The 18562-nt window shown below is 38.1% G+C and overlaps 1 protein-coding gene across 6 annotated transcripts in view; it reads left to right on the top strand.

The window, feature by feature from the left end:
• The window catches only part of DCAF6 (DDB1 and CUL4 associated factor 6), a 142823-nt gene that overhangs the window by 51348 nt on the left and 72913 nt on the right, over window positions 1–18562 (top strand). For all 6 annotated transcript variants that reach the window (XM_080824067.1, XM_080824066.1, XM_080824065.1 and 3 more), the window contains exons 5-8: window positions 823–936; window positions 1564–1699; window positions 4950–5164; window positions 17958–18051. In XM_080824067.1, the coding sequence (XP_080680193.1) occupies window positions 823–936; window positions 1564–1699; window positions 4950–5164; window positions 17958–18051 (559 nt within the window). The remainder of the gene's footprint in view (window positions 1–822; window positions 937–1563; window positions 1700–4949; window positions 5165–17957; window positions 18052–18562) is intronic.

Here is an 18562-nt window from a genome sequence, read left to right as displayed (position 1 = left end):
TTTAAGAAAGTATGAAATACTGCTTGAAGTTCATTATTTTGCCTGTAGATATCCAGTTTTCTGACACTGTTCTTTCTCCGCTGAGTTTTCTTTGCACCATTATCATAAATCATTTGGCCATATGTATTTTCATCTATTTTTGATCAGTACCTGTTCTCTTCCAGTGATTCACTATTAAGCCTCCATCACACTATGTTAATTTCTGTAGTTATAGAAACTCTTAAAGCCAGTAGTATAAGTCCTTTGTTCTTTTTTCTGCAACATTACTTAAGGTGTTTTAGGTCTTTTGTATTTCCACATGAATTTGATAATCAAATTGTAATTTGTGCCAAAAATCGTGCTGGAATTTATTTCAAATCTGTGTATCAGTTTAGGGAGAAGTGACGATATTAAATTTCCCAGTCCGTGAACACAGTCTATCTCTTGTTATTTAGGACTTTAATTTTATTCAGTAATGTTTTATAATTTTCATTGTTATGTGTCTTTTATGTCCTTAAGCATTTTTTATTTTTCACGTTATTATAAATGTTATTATTTTTAAATTTTCAGTTTTTAATGGTTTGTTGCCATATTATAGACATACAATTGATTTTCATATATTGACCTTGTATCCTGCAGCTTTTCTAAATTTACTTATTCTAATACATTTTTGAAAAATTAATTACATAGGATTTTCTACTTAGATGATCAAATCGTCTATGAATATGAAAATAATTTTACTTCTTTATTTATTCTTTAATTTTCAAAATAATAGTAAAATCTTTCAAAGACATCTGTTTAAATGTTTAATAACATTACCTGTACTTTGAATTTCATCTACAGATTATGACTGTACCCAATGACCCATATACTTTCCTCTCTTGTGGTGAAGATGGGACTGTTCGGTGGTTTGATACACGTATCAAAACTAGCTGCACAAAAGAAGATTGCAAAGATGTAAGAATCCAATTTTTATGTAAATGACCAAAAAAATTAAGATAATAATTAAAATTGGACAGTAAGTATCTCTGGGTTATAAGATTATGGGTGAATTTGATTGTATTAAATTTTGTTGATTTAGTGTAATTACTCTGTGTTTTAGTCTTATATTTGGGAATAATTTTTATTTTGTCTCTTCAGAATGCAATTTGCATTAGTCATGTATTGTTTGTTTTTTCAACCACTAATTTACATTTCCATGTATTTCATATTTTGGTTGTTTTATAAGGTAAATGTACAATATTGTATTAGAAGTCAGTATTGGAGTTGTGTAGCAAAGTGCAAAGAAAAAAAGAATTTCCCTTAGAGCAAAAAACTCCCGAGAAGGAATATTGACTGAGTATATTTATTTTGGCTTCACAGAAGCTGATTTTGTTGGAAAACTGATAGAAATCTGAAAAATAAAGAAAACCATGTTGTTTTTCCTTCTCCTTATCAAACCGAGTTAGAATTTCTGAGAATGGTTATTTTCTTCTAGTTAAAAGGAAAATGTTTTACATGTTAAAAAATTTCAAAGTTTTAAATCTTTAGAGTAGCCTGTCTACGCAGTGCTGTGTGTAACTGGTGTTGTATAATCTTTTATAGGATATTTTAATTAACTGCCGACGTGCTGCCACATCTGTCGCTATTTGCCCACCGATACCATATTACCTTGCTGTTGGCTGTTCAGATAGCTCAGTACGAATATATGATCGGCGAATGCTGGGCACAAGAGCCACAGGTAAAAAGCTGTATATTAGAGAAAATATAAGAATCTGTCAGTTCAAGGAATAAATCTTTATGACATATTTGCAATTTGAAGGTTTCATTAGTTTCATAAAATTCAATAAATACAATGTGTTTAAGCAATATGGATTATTATAAAAAATGACATTTTACTAGAGCGCCTGGGTGGCTCAGCAAATTAAGCATCTGACTCTTTTTTTTTTTTTTAAACTTTATTTATTTATCAGGACAGAGAGAAAGAGAGAGACAGTATAGACAGGGTGAGCAGCAGAGAGAGGGAGAAGCAGACTCCCCGATGACCATGGAGCCTGAAGTGGGACTTGATCCCAGGACCCTGGGATCGTGACCTGATCCGAAGGCAGACTCTTAACCAGCTGAGCCACCCAGGTGTCCCAAGCGTCTGACTCGATTTCTGCTCGGGTCTTGATCTCAGGGTCATGAGTTCACGCCCCACACTGGACTCCATACTGGGCGTGGGGCATACATGCATACATATATACATACATAAAAATAGCATTTTATGAAGTTTTTATGACCCTATCCAGGTGATACTTTTGCAGTTTATCACTTTAAAAAATTTTAACAGTTGATGTATTAATTTCCTAGAGCTGTCATAACAAATTACCACAAATTGGATGGCTTAAGATAATAGAAGTTGATTCTCACATTTCTGGGGGTTAGATGTCTAAAATCAAGGTGTTAAAGGTTTTCTGTCGATGGCTCTCAGGAAGACTCTTGCATGCTTCTCTCCTAGCTTGTGATGATTGCTGACAACTTTGGCTTTTATTTATTTGTTATTATTTTTAAAAAGATTGATTTTTTTTAAAGATTTTATTTATTTGACAGAGATCACAAGTAGGCAGAGAGGCAGGCAGAGAGGCAGGCAGAGAGAGAGAGGGGGAAGCAGGGTCCCTGCTGAGCAGAGAGCCTGAAGTAGGGCTCGATCCCAGGACCCTGAGATCATGACCTGAGCCGAAGGCAGAGGCTTAACCCACTGAACCACCAAGGCATCCCTAAAAAGATTGATTGATTGATTGATTGATTGATTGAGTAGTGAGAGAGAGCACAGAGGGAGAGTGTGAGGGAGACGCCGACTCCCCACTGATCAGAGAGCCCAACATAAGACTTGATCCCAGGACCTTGAGATCAGGGCCCAAGCCAAAGGCAGACGCCCAACCAACTTGAGCCACCCAGGCACCCCCAATTTTAACTTTTAAATGTTTCCTTTCACTCTCTGCTTCCACATGTACATGCTGTCCTCTCCTGTGTGTATCTGAATCCACATTTTCCTCTTCTTATAAGGACACCCATCATATTGGATCTAGGACCTACCCTAATGCAATATCACCTCATGACATCTGCAAAGACCTTATTTCCATATATTCCAGAATCATTCTGAGTTCTAGATGGACATGAATTTGTGGGGGAACACTATCAGCCCAGAACACTTGGCTCTCCTCATTTCTCTTTGTTGTAGAGAGGAAAGTTAGGGAAGAACAGTGGGTACGTGGTACGTGTTCACGCACAGCATAAGCCCAGTTTAAGCCCTGTTAAGTACTGTTACTGATACTGCTGCAGCCCTGAAGTTGAGTCTTTCTTAAACTCCTCATTTGCTTCTCATTCCATTGTGGAATGAAACTGCCTCTGGAATATTCCATTTAAAGCCAGCTTATTAGCATTTTCTTGGAAGGGAAGGCCAGGATTATATACCCACACACCCAGCAAGTACACCTACATCTGTATATTTTCGCATACTTTATATTGCTAAAAATAAAAGTGGTGTTGGCCAGAAACAAACAGTCTCAATCTCAGTGTCAGTTTATATCCAGTAAAAATGGACACAGAGTACCGAAATGAGAAGACTAGGTTGGGGGCGCCTGGGTAGCTCAATCAGTTGGTCATCGACTCTTGGTTTCAGTTCATGTCATGATCTTAGGGTCGTGAGATTGAGCCCTGAGTTGGGCTCCGTGCTGGGCATGGAGAATCTCTCTCTCCCTCTCCCCTGCCCCCATTCGTATGCACACACTCTTAAAAAAAAAAAAAAAAAGAAAGAAAAGATTAAAAAGGAAGAGTAGGTGGTTTTTCGGGGGTGGGGTTGGTTTGTTTTTTGGAACTGTGGTTGAGAAATCTTACCTATTTGGATATGCACTTTTAGGGGAAACAGTAGTAATATAAGATGAAATTCTAGGCTAAATTAATATTTTTCAGCAGTGGGACACAATTGACATTTTGGGCAGGACAAGACCTCCTTGTGCAGTAGGTCTCCTTATACAGTTTTGTGGGACTCTTAGAATTTAGCATTCCCAGACCTCCATGGGCACAAAATGCCAGTTGGACCCCTCCCTATCGTATCATATTATATTATATTGATGACTGTCAAAATTAAAGCTGGAATACTGCCCCTACTCTGTCATTTTGTAAGAGGAAAATTTCATGACAATCAAAAATCTTTTAAAAACATAGGGGTGAGGGGCGCCTGGGTGGCTCAGTGGGTTAAGCCTCTGCCTTCATCTCGGGTCATGGTCTCGGGGTCCTGGAATCGAACCCCACATGGGTCTCTCTGCTCAGCGGGGAGCCTGCTTCTCTGCTTACTTGTGATCTCTCTTTCTGTCAAATAAATAAATAAAATCTAAAAAAAAAATTAAAAAAAATAGGGGTGCCTGGCTGGCTCAGTCAGGAGAGCATGTACCTCTTGATCTCAGGGTCATGAATTTGAGCCCCACGTTGACTATAGAGGTTACTAAGAAAAATAAATAAACTAAAAAGAACCTTTTCTAACCTAAAGCAAAAGGTAAATAATTTTAAAGGGAAAATGCATGGTTTTATCTAGTATGCTAGTAATAAATATAAGCTCACCTATTTATATTGTAAAAATTATATTATCTTCATTGGAGGAAAATTTTTGGAAAGTGATTTAGTGTAACTATAATCACAAATCATTTTAATTGATTAAATAACTCATATTTCAAATAAAACATTTATGTAACCTATAAAACATTTATATAATCTATGCAATTCCAGCCACTCGGGAAATTTTTTTTTTTAAGCTACATAACCTTCATACTATATTCTTTATTATTTTGTTATAAAATTAGGCTATTAAGAAAAGAGCCTTTCCTAGAAATAGAATATGATAGTTTGGATTTTATATTGCTACATTAAATCACATATCTCATAATTCGGATTAAGAGTTTTTAAAATGTTTTTCTTAAAAAATGTATACAACTTCCTGTTTTTTTATTTAGGGAATTATGCAGGTCGAGGAACTACTGGAATGGTTGCCCGTTTTATCCCTTCCCATCTTAATAATAAGTCCTGCAGGGTGACATCTCTGTGTTACAGTGAAGATGGCCGAGAGATTCTTGTTAGTTACTCTTCAGATTATATATATCTTTTTGACCCGAAAGATGATACAGCACGGGAACTTAAGACTCCTTCTGCGGAAGAAAGAAGAGAGGAGGTAAGATTGCTCAAAGCCATGTTCTTTATTCCGTTCAGAAACATGAATTCAGTGACTCCTGGGACTTGAAGGGCTTCAAAAAATATAATTGATTTTCAAGGTATTTATAGTCTAGGTTTTGTAGAAGGGCACGAGTATACATGAAAGGGGCTAATCATTAAGGATAAAGCTCTAGAAGAAAGTCTTGTGAAATATTTTTAAAGAGAAAATATTTAATAGTAAAATGTTTTTCTAACTTCATATGGAGACACAGCAGCAAGCAAGAACTATCAGTGGTTCTAACAGTCTTATAAAAAACAATTAAAACAATAAAAAGCTGGATGTTTAAACTCAAAAGAGACTAAATGTTTATGTTTATACACCAATAGGCGTTTTGTCTGTTACCATTCACTACTCAGACGTGGACAGTGACCTCCTTCTCTTCTGGTCATGTTTCTCTGTCACAGTCAGAACTAGTAACCTCCCTCCCCGGGTGCATTTTACGAAATACATACAAGTAAGTGAGAAAAAGTCAAGTTAAAGTACACACATGCACACATACATATACACACACAGTGGTGAGAGGAGGGAATTGCTGTCCACATATGAATAGTAAATGGTAATAGGTAAAATCCTGTTGGTGAGCATAAACAGTTTAGTCTTACTGAAGTTTATATATTGCATTTTCTAATTATTATATATCGATCTATATACATATTATATATTGAAAACTAGGTGACTCTGAAATAGTGAACCATTGGGGCACCTTGCAGGTTCGGTCAGTGGAGCGTGTGACTCTTGATTTTGAAGTTGTGGGTTCAAGTCCCACACTGTGTATAGAGATTACTTAAAATCTTTAAAAAAGTAAAATAGCAAACCATCTTCTTATTTATAAAAGGCAAAAACCAGAAATAATATATCCTTGAAGTATGCAGCAATAGAAAAATGTTTGTTTTAACCCGTTTAGCTTCTTTCTCCAATATATTTTTCACTTTGGCTTTTTTTTTTAATGTCCTGTGTTTAATCACTACTGTTTGGCTTATAAATGTATTTGAAGTTAACTGTTGCTTTACTATTATTAGTGACTTTTTGGTATTGGACACAACTCCTATTAGGGAACATATTTTAAAGGTAGTAAAAAAGAACAATTTTCTGATTCTCGTGATATGCAAAACTCTATCCGGTTGTTATGATTGCAGACTAGGCTGTAATATTAGGGAAAAATCAGGACATCTTTATAAATATTCTTGGGATTTTAAATTTTCTGGTGTATTTAAGTGAATTAGAAAATTGACAAAGAAAATGGGATGCTGGCTAATGAAGGCAATTTTTGAGTTTATTGGTCGTATTGAAAACATGAGACCTGCTGTTTCATTTTGTTGCTGCTGTGTAATTCCTCTTGAGACCTGTGCTCCAGTGAACTTAACAGTGCAGCTTTCTGACTCTTACATAATGAAAGCTGGAAATGCAGAAACATTTTAAGTGGGCCAGCCAGCTTTTGTACCATAGAATACTGAGCCAAAATATGTTTGCATGATCAGAGTGAATGAGGCTGAGTCATGAACACTTGGTTTTCTGAACATGGTTTTCTTGGTATTCTTTGTTGAATCAACTAAATTAAGAAAAATAATTCTGAAAAATTATTACAATTACAAAAATAAATCATGCTTAGTATAATAAACTAAGCAATTCACAGGTATATATAGAAGAAGAAATTAGTTGTCAGTCTCCTTCTTAAGTTTACCACCTTTTCTTCAGTGTTTTATGCTAAATCCTTGAGAGTAGTGTTCAGACACACTCAACTCACCACATATTTATTGAACATCTACTTTACACTAGGTCCTGTAGAAATTTTAAGAAACTCAAGGATGACGTTGACAAAGACATCGCCTCTCACTCAGGAATTTACAGTTTAGTGGAAATAAAGATATAAAAACATGAATATGTAAAACTTAATTGAATTATCTATGAGTTATGTTCTATATAAGTAGAGCAAAGGAAGAAATAATGTATTTTGATTGGAGATATAAGAAATGATTGAAAAGGATTTTAAAATTTGAATCAAAGTTTCACATAATGATTTTTTCTTATGTTTTAATGATATTTTTATATTTTCTTAATTCTTAATAAATATTTTTATATTTTCTTAATTCTTTTTTTTAATGGATTTTTAAAATATTAACATATAATGTATTATTTGCCCCATGGGTACAGATCTGTGAATCATCAGGCTTACACATTTTAGAGCACTCACCATAGCACATACCCTCCCCAGTATCCATCACTCAACCACCCTAACCCTACCCCCCACCACCCAGCAACCGTCAGTTTGTTTCCTGAGATTAAGAGTCTCTTATGGTTTGTCTTCCTCCCGATACCATCTTGTTTCATTTTTTCCCTCCCTACCCACTGTGACCTCCCACCCTTTCTCTCAAATTCCTCATATCAGAGAGATCATATGATAATTGTCTTTCTCTGATTGACTTACTTTGCTCAGCATAATACCCTCTAGTTCCATCCACGTTATTACAAATGGCAAGATTTTGTTTCTTTTGATGGCTGTGTAGTATTCCCTTGTATACAAGGAATTTGTATATATTTGTATATATTTCCTTGTATACACTACATCTTCTTTATCCATTCATCTGTTGATGAACATCTAGGCTCTTTCCATAGTTTGGCTATTGTGGACATTGCTGCTATAAACGTTCAGGTACGCGTGCCCCTTCGGGATCACTACATTTGTATCTTTAGGGTAAATACTCAGTAGTACGATTGCTGGGTTGTAGGGTAGCTCTATTTTCAATTTTTTGAGGAACCTCCATACTGTTTTCCAGAGTGGCTGCACCAGCTTGCATTCCCACCAACAGTGTGGGAGGGTTCCCCTTTCTCTGCATCCTTGCCAACACCTGTCGTTTCCTGACTGGTTAATTTTAGCCATTCTGACTGGTGTTAGGAGGTATCTCACTGTGGTTTTGATTTGTATTTCCCTGATGCCAAGTGATGATGTTGAGCACTTTTTCATGTGTCTCTTGGCCATTTGGATGTCTTTGGAGAAATGTTTGTTCCTGTCTTCTGCCCATTTCTTGATTGGATTATTTGTTCTTTGGATGTTGAGTTTGATAAGTTCCTTATAGATTTTGGATGTTAGCCCTTTATCTGGTAAGTCATTTGCGAATATCTTCTCCCATTCTGTCAGTTAGTTGTCTTTTGGTTTTATTGACTGTTTCCTTTTCTGCGCAGGAGCTCTTGATCTTGATGAAGTCCCAATAGTTCATTTTTGCCCTTGCTTCCCTTGCCTTTGGTGATATTTCTAGGAAGAAGTTGCTGCGGCTGAGGTCAAAGAGGTTTCTGCCTCTCCTTAAGGATTTGGATGGATTCCTGTCTCACGTTGGGGTCTTTCATCCATTTTGAGACTGTTTTTTTGTGTGGTGTAAGAAAATGGTCCAGTTTCATTCTTCTGCATGTGGCTGTCCAATTTTCCCAAGACCATTTGTTGAAGAGACTGTCTTTTTTTCCATTGGACATTCTTTCCATCATTTTCAAAAATTAGTTGACCATAGAGTTGAGGGTCCACTTCTGGGCTGTCTATTCTGTTCCATTGATCTACATGTCTGTTTTTGTGCCAGTACCATACTGTCTTGGTGATGACAGCCTTGTAGTAGAGCTTGAAGTCCGGAATTGTGATGCCACCAGCTTTGGTTTTATTTCTCAACTCCTCTGGCTATTCAGGTTTTTTTTCCTGGTTCCATATAAATTTTAGAATTATTTGTTCCATTTCTTTGAAAAAAAGTGATGGTGTTTTGATGGAGATTGCATTAAATGTGTAGATTGCTTTAGGTAGCATAGACATTTTCACAATATTTGTTCTTCCAGTCCATGAGCATTCAATGCTTTTCCATTTCTTTGTGTCTTCCTCGATTTCTTTTGTGAGTACTTTATAGTTTTCTGAGTACAGATTCTTTGCCTCTTTGGTTAGGTTTATTCCTAGGTATCTTATGGTTTTGGGTGCAATTGTAGATGGCATTGACTTCTTAATTTCTCTTTCTTCTGTCTTGCTATTGGTGTATAAAAACGCAACTGATTTCTGTGTGTCGACTTTATATCCTGCCACATTACTGAATTCCTCTATGAGTTCTAGCAGTTTTGGAGTGGTCTTTTGGGTTTTCCACATAAAGTATCATATCATCTGCCAAGAGTGAGAGTTTGACTTCTTCTTTGCCGATTCAGATGCCTTTCATTTCTTTTTGTTGTCTGATTGCTGATGCTAGGACTTCTAGTACTATGTTGAATAGCAGTGGTGATAGTGGACATCCCTGCCATGTTCCTGACCTTAGAGGGAAAGCTCTCAGTTTTTCCCTGTTGAGAATGATATTCGCTGTGGGTTTTTCATAGATAGCTTTGATGATATTGAGGTATGTACCCTCCATCACTACACTGTGAAGAGTTTTGATTAAGAAAGGTTGCTATATTTGTCAAATGCTTTTTCAGCATCTATTGAGAGTATCATATGGTTCTTGTTCTTTCATTAATATATCACACTGATTGATTTGCAGATGTTGAACAACCTTGCAGCCCTGGAATAAATCCCACTTGGTCATGGTGAATCATCCTTTTAATGTCCTGTTGGATCCTATTGGCTAGTATTTTGGTGAGAATTTTTGCATCCATGTTCATCAGGGATATTGGTTTCTAATTCTTTTTAATGGGGTCTTTGTCTGGTTTTGGGATCAAGGTAATGCCTCATAAAAGGAGTTTGGCAGTTTTCTTCCCACTTCTATTTTTTGGAACAGTTCCAGGAGAATAGGTATTAATTCTTCTTTATATGTTTGGTAGAATTCCCCTGGGAAGCCATCTGGCCCTGGGCTCTTGTTTGTTGGGAGCTTTTTGATGACTACTTCAATCTTACTGGTTATGGGTCTGTTCAGGTTTTCTGTTTCTTCCTGGTTCACTTTAGGTAGTTTATAAGTCTCTTGGAATTCATCCTTTTCTTCCAGATTGTCAAATTTACTGGAGTATAGTTGCGCATAATATGTCCTTATAATTGTTTGTATTTCTTTGGTGTTGGTTGTGATCTCTCCTCTTTCATTCATGATTTTATTAATTTGGGTCCATTCTCTTTTCTTTTTGATAAGTGTGGCCAGGAGATTTATCAGTCTTATTAATTCTCTCCTCAAAGAACCAGCTCCTACTTTTCTTGATCCATTTTACTGTTCTTTTGGTTTCTATTTTCTTTATTTCTGCTCTGATCCTTATTATTTCTCTTCTCCTGCGGGGCTTAGATTTTCTTTGCTGTTCTTTCTCCAGCTCCTTTAGGTGTAGGGTTAGGTTGTGTATTTGAGACCTTTCTTGTTTCTTGAGAAAGGGTTGTATTGTTATTTACTTTCCTCTCAGGACTGCCTTTGCTGCATCCCAAAGATTTTGAAAAGTTGTGTTTTCATTTTCATTTGTTTCCATGAATTTTTTTTAGTTCTTCTTTAATTTCTTGGTTGACCCATTCATTCTTTAGGAGGATGCTGTTTAGCCTCCATGTATTTGAGTTCTTTGCAACTTTTCTCTTGTCGTTGAGTTTGAGTTTGAAAGCATCGATGTCGGAAAATATGCAGGGAATGATCCCAGTCTTTTGGTACTGGCTGAGATCTGATTCGTGACCTAGGATCTGATCTATTATGGAGAATGTTCCATGTGCTCTAGAGAAGAATGTGTATTCTGTTGTTTTGGGATGGAATGTTTTGAATATATCTGTGATGTCCATCTGGTCCAGTGTGTCATTTAAAGCCTTTATTTCCTTGTGGATCTTTTGCTGAGATGATCTGTCCATTTCAGTGAGAGGGGAGTTTAAGTCCCCTACTATTATTGTATTATTGCTGGTGTGTTTCCTTGATTTTGTTGTTAATTGGTTTATATAGTTGGCTGCTCTCATATTAGTGGCAGAGATATTTAAAATTGTTAGATCTATTTGTTGGACAAACCCTTTAAATATGACACAGTGTCCTTCCTCATCTCTCATTATAGTCTTTGGCTTAAAATCAAATTTATCTGATACAAGGATTGCCACCCCAGCTATCTTTTGATGTCCATTAGCATGGTAAATTGTTTTTCACCCCCTCACTTTACTTCTGGAGGTGTTTTTGCATCTAAAATGAGCATATCGATGGTTCTTTTTTTTTTTTTTTTTTTTTTTAATCTATTCTGGTACCCTGTGTCTTTTGATTGGCAGATTAGTCCATTTACATTCATGGTAACTTTTGGAAGATATAAATTTAGTCCCATTGTATTGCCTGTAAGGTGACTGTTATTGTATAATCTCTCTATTCCTTTCTGGTCTGTTATGTTTAGGCTCTCTGCTTAGAAGACCCCTTTCGATATTTCCTGTAGAGTTGGTTTGGTGTTTGCAAATTGTTTTAGTTTTTGTTTGTCATGGAAGCTTTTTATCTCTACTATTTTCAGTGAAAACCTAGCCAGAAATAGTACTCTTGGCTGCATATTTTTCTCACTTTGTGCTCTGAATATATTATGCCATTCCTTTCTGGCCTGACAGGTCTCTGTCGGTAGGTCTGCTGCCAATCTAATATTTCTATCATTGTAAGTTACAGACCTCTTGCCCTGAGCTGCTTTCAGGATTTTCTCTTTGTCACTGAGACTTCTAAGTTTTATTATTAGATGATGGGTTGTGGACCTATTTTTATTGATTTTGAGGGGGATTCTTTGTGCCTCCTGGATTTTGATGCTTGTTCCCTTCACCAAATTAGGGAAATTCTCTGCTATAATTTGCTGTGATACACCTTCTGCCCCTCTCTCTTTCTTCTCTTTCTGGGATCCCAATTATTCTAATATTGTTTTGTCTTATGGTATCACTTCTCTCTCGCATTCTCCCCTCGTGGTCCAGCACTTGTTTGTCTCTCTTTTGCTCAGCTTCTTTATTCTCCATCATTTGGTCTTCTATATCACTAATTCTCTCTTCTGCCTCATTCATCCTAGCAGTAAGAGCCTCCCTTTTTTATTGTACCTCATTAATAGCTTTTTTTATTTCAACTTGGTTAGATTTTAGTCCTTTTTATCTCCAGAAAGGGGTTTTATTTCTCCAGAAAGGGATTCTCTAATATCTTCCATGCTTTTTCTTGAGCCCAGCTAGCACCTCGATAATTGTCATTCTGAACTCTTGTTCTGACATATTACTAATGCCTGTATTGATTAGGTCCCTACCTGTCAGTACTGCCTCTTCTTTTTTTGTGTGTGGCGAGTTTTTCCACCTTGTTATTTTATCCAAATAAGAATAGATGAATGAGAGGGGCACCTGGGTGGCTCAGTGGGTTAAGCCTCTGCATTCAGCTCAGGTCATGATCTCAGGTCCTGGGATCGAGCCCCACATCAGGCTCTCTGGTCAGCAGGGAGCCTATTTCCCCCCCTCTCTCTGATTGGCTTTCTGCCTAATTGTGATCTCTGTTTGTCAAAGAAATAAATAAATAAAATCTTTAAAAAAAAAAAAAAGAATACATGAACGAGAGAACAAAATACTAAAAGGGTAGGAATGACCCCAGAAAAATATACACTAAGCAAATCAGAAGAGACCCAAAACCAGTTGGGGAGGGGAGAAAAGGGGGAAAAAAGAAAAAAAATCTATATATATGACTGATAAATAGAACACAGCCACACACTTGATTTTGGGTGCATTTTGGTCTGTTATAATAAACTACCTCCCAAAATTTTAAAGAACGAAAAACTTATATATACATATACACAAAAATAAGGGTGAAAATGATAAAGGGATAGAATATGACTGTAAAGATGAATATTAGAAAAGATACTAAAAAAGGAATTGATAAGTTGTTTGAAAAAAGAAGAAAAAAAGAAAGAATGTGATCAGGCTAGAGATTAGAACTAAGCCATGCACTTGATTTAGGGTATGTTTTGATCATTTAGAAGAAACTGTATCCCAAAATTTTAAAGAAAAAAGACTAGATGTATACAAAAAATAAGGTAATACAATGAAGGGAGACAATATGACTATAACAATGAAAATTACATAAGATTTTTAAGAAAAGGTATTGATAAGATAAAATAGTTTAAAATGTTAAAATATGAAAGAGGAATAATTTTACAAGGTAGAATAAGAAAAAAATAAAACTTAAAAAAATTAACTTTGAAAGAATATAGGATCATGGGGAAAAAAGCCATGAATTTCACATGTTGCTTTCCCCTACCTCTGGAGTTGCGCAGTTCTCATTGATCGGTGAACTTGTTTTGGCTGGATGTTCTTGCTGATCTTCTTGGGGAGGGGCCTGTTGCTGTGATTCTCAAATGTCTTTGCTTGAGGCGGAATTGAATTGCCCCTGCCAGGGGCTGGGCTAAGCAATCTGCTTGGGTTCACTCAGAGCTTTTGTTCCCTAAACACTTCCGGTATGGTGGCCGCCCAGTCTCTGGCTTGGAGGAGCCAAGAGCTCAGGGCCCCGCTCCTCAGTGCTCTGAGAAAAATCAGTCAGTGCCTCCCATCTCCCTGGTCTCCGGCCGTGCTCTGAGTTCCCTTAGCCTGTGACAGAGCATTTCTGTTTCTGGTGCACGGCCCGTTTGGAGTCTCCAAACCCAGCAGATTCCTGCTGTGTGCTCCTGGGCCGCTCCTTCCAGAGGAGGAAGGAGGGGGTCTCCCCAGGTCTGCCACTTACAGGGTCCCTGCTGAAAGAGCAGTGGTCCGAATGTGCCTCAGATCATGGTTTAAGGTCACCCCGAGCTGAGGACCAATGACTTGGCTCCGTCTCTGTAGCCAGTTTCCCCGCTCCGACACCCGGGAGCTCTGCCGCACTTGGACACCCCCTGTCTTTTTGTGACCCTGTGGGTCTTGAGACGACACTGTACTCACGTGGGCTCCACCCCCCGCTTCGCCTCTGGAGCGACGTCCTTCAGTGGAGCAGACTTGTAAAGGTCCTGATTTTGTTCTCAGCGGCTCCACCCTCGCCAGGAGCCGGCCCTTCCCCCTGCGGTTTATGTTCCTGTGGCTTCGGATTCACTTCTCCACAGGTCCTGCCTTCTGGAAGGTGGTTGATTCTCTGTTCCTTGAATTGCTGCTCCTCTCTTCGTTCTCCTGCTGGGCTTGTAGGTGTTCGGGATGGTTTGATACCTATCTAGCTGATCTCCTGGCACCTGATGATATCTTGGTCTCCCACTCCTCTGACATCTTGCCGCAAAACCTATTTTCTTAATTCTTAATCCTGTAATAATTTCTTTCATTTTTTTCCCTTCTTTAGTATTTTTTTGTACTCAATTTTTAAAATTTCTCATTTCCTTTATTTTTGTATTCCTTTTTTCTTTTTGTTGTCTTTGCTGTCTTTTCCTCTAACTAATCTATTTGACGTTTTCTGTACCTGCCCCACTTCAGTAATGGACTACTTTGTTGAATCCAGTTCCTCATTTTCTCCTGACCCCATGGTTTGTGCCAAAAATACGTATCCCAGATCTGTAGTACTACTTCCCATTCAGACTGTCATTACTACCCTGATCCAAGGCCTCACTATCTCTCCTACATGATTGTGGTTGCTTTTAACCAGCTCCCCTACTTGTCCTGTAGCTACGTAGCAGCCCAGTGATCCTTTAAAACCAAGTCAAATTATGCTACTCTTCGATCAACACTCCCAAGTGGCTCTCCATCTCCTCAAAGCAAAATGAAGGTCCTGTCAGTGGCTTCAAGTGCTTCTGTCCCGTGGTTTGGTGACTTCTGCTGTTCCTTCATACTCTACTGCACTTGCTCCGGCCGCCTCTCCTGACCTATTCAGGCAGCTGAAGCGTGTGTCTTCCTTACACCGTCTGTGTTTACTGAGCCTGAAATGGTCTTCCTGCATATCTGGATTTCATTTTCTCTTAGCTATTTTTAGATATTTGCCGTTGTCACGTTCTCAGCGAGGCCCTACTTCACCACCATGTTTAAAGTCACAGCCTTTAACTGCCTGGTAATGCCTATCTCCTTTGTCTACTTAAATTTTTTCCCCATAACACTTAACACTTTCTTTGTATGTTTTACTTTTTTATCATGTATGGTTCACCTACTCCGCTAGTTAATAAACTGTGACATTGGGGTTTTTGTATGATTTACCCATTGATCTTTTCCCAATACCTGGAGTAGTGCCTGACACATATAAGGTGCTCAGAAGAGTCTTTCTTGAATGACTGAATTAATGCTTGTAGCATTTTCAGTATTCTTTTTTTTCTTTTTAAAGATTTTATTTATTTATTTGATGGACAGAGATCACAAGTACGCAGAGAGGCAGGCAGAGAGAGAGAGAGAGAGAGAGAGAGAGGAGGAAGCAATCTCCCTGCTAAGCAGAGAGCCCGATGTGGGGCTCAATCCCGGACCCTGGGATCATGACCTGAGCCGAAGGCAGAGGCTTTAACCCACTGAGCCACCCAGGCGCCCCCATTTTCATTATTCTTGAGTAGGTTATTTTCCCTCTCAAAAACTCAAAGTTTTTAACTTGAAGATCTTGTTCCAGAAATAATTGTTGAGGTTATGACACTAGCTATTTGCTTGTATAATATACAGTTCCTCTCTGATAACTACGGAGCAGAGCTCTTTTCTATTCTAAATATAGTTCGCATACAGAGCGAGGCCCTCTGGTTCTGGAGATGATTATCTGTGTAACATTTTGGCCAGTTGCCACACGAGGCTTCCTCTAGTCTTCTGATTGCTCCCGGTCACGCTTGTGGCTTCCTGTGCACATTTGCTCTTCTCTGTTGCTTCTAGCCACACTTACATACTTGGGGAATTTGTGAGGGTTTTTTTACCCTCTGTCTTCTTTGCTGAGGGTGTAGACTTTTCCCCCCCATCTTGCTGCTTAGTATGGTTTCCAGGAGAAAACAGAAAATTCGCAGCTAAGCTGTCACTAAGTTCCTATCAAAATCTGCTTAATTGTGAGGAAAAAGAAAATCAATGAATGTTATGTTAAAAAATAAAAATAAAGGGAGTGATCCACAAAATGAGATAAAGTGTTTATGCATCATATATTTGATTTATGGTTTAGAATCCAGTAACCAAAATATGTCAAAACCACAGTGAGGTACCATTTTGCACTTACTAGGTTGTCTAAAATTTTAAAAGTCAGTAACAGTGTTGATAAGGATGTGGAAAACCTGGCGCTTTCACACATTGCTTGTAGGAGTGTAAAATGGTGCAGCTGCTTTGGAAAACAGTTTGGCAATTCCTCAAAAGTTAAACATAGAGTTACCACAGGGTCCAGCAGTTCCGTTTCTAGATACACACTGAAGAGAACTGGAAACATATGTCCCCCTAAAAACTTGTACATATGTTCATAGCAGCATGATGAACAACAGCCAAAAAGTGGAAACAACTCAGTACTCATAGCGTGTTGAATGAATAAACAAAATATGGTATATCCAAATAATAGAATATTATTGAGCCATTAAAAGAAACGAAATACTGATACATGCTGCAACACGGATGAACTTTGAATATATTACAGCATGTGAAGGAAGCCGGATAGAAGGGGCCACATACTTAGATGAGATGTCCAGAATAGGCATATCCCCAGAACCAGAAAGTAGATTAGCGGTTGCCAGGAGCCGAGTGGTGGGAGAAGAGGAGAACAGCTGCTTACAGCTGTTGGATTTCTCTTTGGGGTGATGCACATGTTCCGGAATTAGAGGCGGTGCAAGTGGTTGCACAGCTTTGTGCATATGCGTCACTGACTTACATACGTTAGAAGGGTGGCTGCTCTGGTGTGTGTGTTATCTCAATAAAAAATGTTAAAAATGTAAAAGTTACAGAGAATAATCAAGAGTGTCAAGTGCCATAGACATCAAACGAAGTAGGCTGTGAAGGGTGCTCTTTGAATTGGCGATTGACTGTTGTTCCTTGTGTCACTGATGGGTGAGCTTTGCAGTCACTCATTGGTGAGGTTGAGAGAATTGAGTGCAGTGGGAGGATGGGAGCATGGGGTGACTGGGTGAGCTGAGAAGGGGGTAGACGAAGGCGGACCGAATAGCAGACTTCTTTTCAAGCAGCTGGACGATGAAGCTTCAGAAAATGTGGGAAAAGTAGAGCTCGATCATAGTATAAAATGGAGATGTTTGTTCAGAACGGTGAGAAACCGTCAGCATGTCATAAGGAAGAAATGAGAGAGGAAACGGACGTAGTTGTGGGAGAGTCATTGTCGGGGCAAGGTGCTTGAGTGGTTGAAGGAATGAAATAAAAAGCGCAGTGGAGAGATTAAGCGTAAACAAAATAAATGATTCGTCTTCTGAGAGAGGTTCGAAGGAATTCGGAAGTTGTAGACTGGCAGTACGTTTGTAGAATGCAGCTGAAGAAATTAGTGTCATTTCTGCAGGACTGACTTTATTTTCTCTGAACTAAGAAGAAGAGTTATTAGCCACAAATGAGGGAAAAATGTAGAGACCCCGAGGTGAGTAGTGAAGGATTGCAGTAGATGGGGGGACCCGGAGAGTAAACCATTAATAATAATAGAAGAGTGACGGTTCCTATTGTCACGTGTGTAGGCACTTTACCTAGACTGTGTGTGTCATTGTAATAGAGAACTCAAGCTCCTTTTGGTTAAATGACTTTCCTGTTGTCAATTGTAGAGAGACACTGGTGGCATTAGAAGTCACAGATACTGATGTCAAAGTTATATTCAGACTCCTGAGGGTGAAGGTTCGGGTTAGGCTGCACCATCAGTAGATGCCACCGTCTGTCGTATTTTGACCTGGGATCTGTTCTGCCTACTCAGTAGAGACAGCAGGGACGTGGGAAGAATCTGTTAGACTTAAAGCCTTAAGACTTGAGCAGATGCATTTTCCCTTCACCTTTTAGTTACGACAGCCTCCAGTGAAGCGTTTGAGACTTCGTGGGGACTGGTCAGACACTGGACCTCGCGCGAGGCCTGAGAGTGAACGAGAACGAGATGGTATGTCTGCTTTGCTCAGCCTTTTCTAATACGAAATTTTAAAAAATTAATCTTTTAACAACTTCTTTTTTTCTTTTTGGCTATTATAAGTAATGCTAAAACAAACATCCTTGTATGTATATCTTAACGTACTTGTGCAAGTGTATCTGAGGATAAATTCCTAGAAATGGAATGAGTGACTGGGTCACAGGATAGTGCATTTTAATTTTGATAGCTATCAAATTACCCTCCAAAATAAATGCACTATTTTACATTCCTACTGGAAGTATAAGAATGCCCGTTGCCATATGAAACATTGGATATCATCAAACTTCTGAAATTTTGCCTATTAGATAAAAAGAAAAATGAAAACTCTTTAATTTCCAACTCAAGAGTTTTATAATAGATAAAAATGTGTTTTTCCTATCATCAGGTGCCTTTGACAAGCATAAGAAATTACTTTGGGAGCTTTAAGATGGTACACTTTTAAAATAGAATTAATCTATGTGTATTTTAATAATTGGTCTATAGC

Source organism: Martes martes, assembly GCF_963455335.1.
Source record: "Martes martes genome assembly, chromosome: 15".
In the NCBI taxonomy this organism is placed as follows: Eukaryota; Metazoa; Chordata; class Mammalia; order Carnivora; family Mustelidae; genus Martes; species Martes martes.
This window is presented reverse-complemented; position numbering and strand designations above follow the sequence as displayed.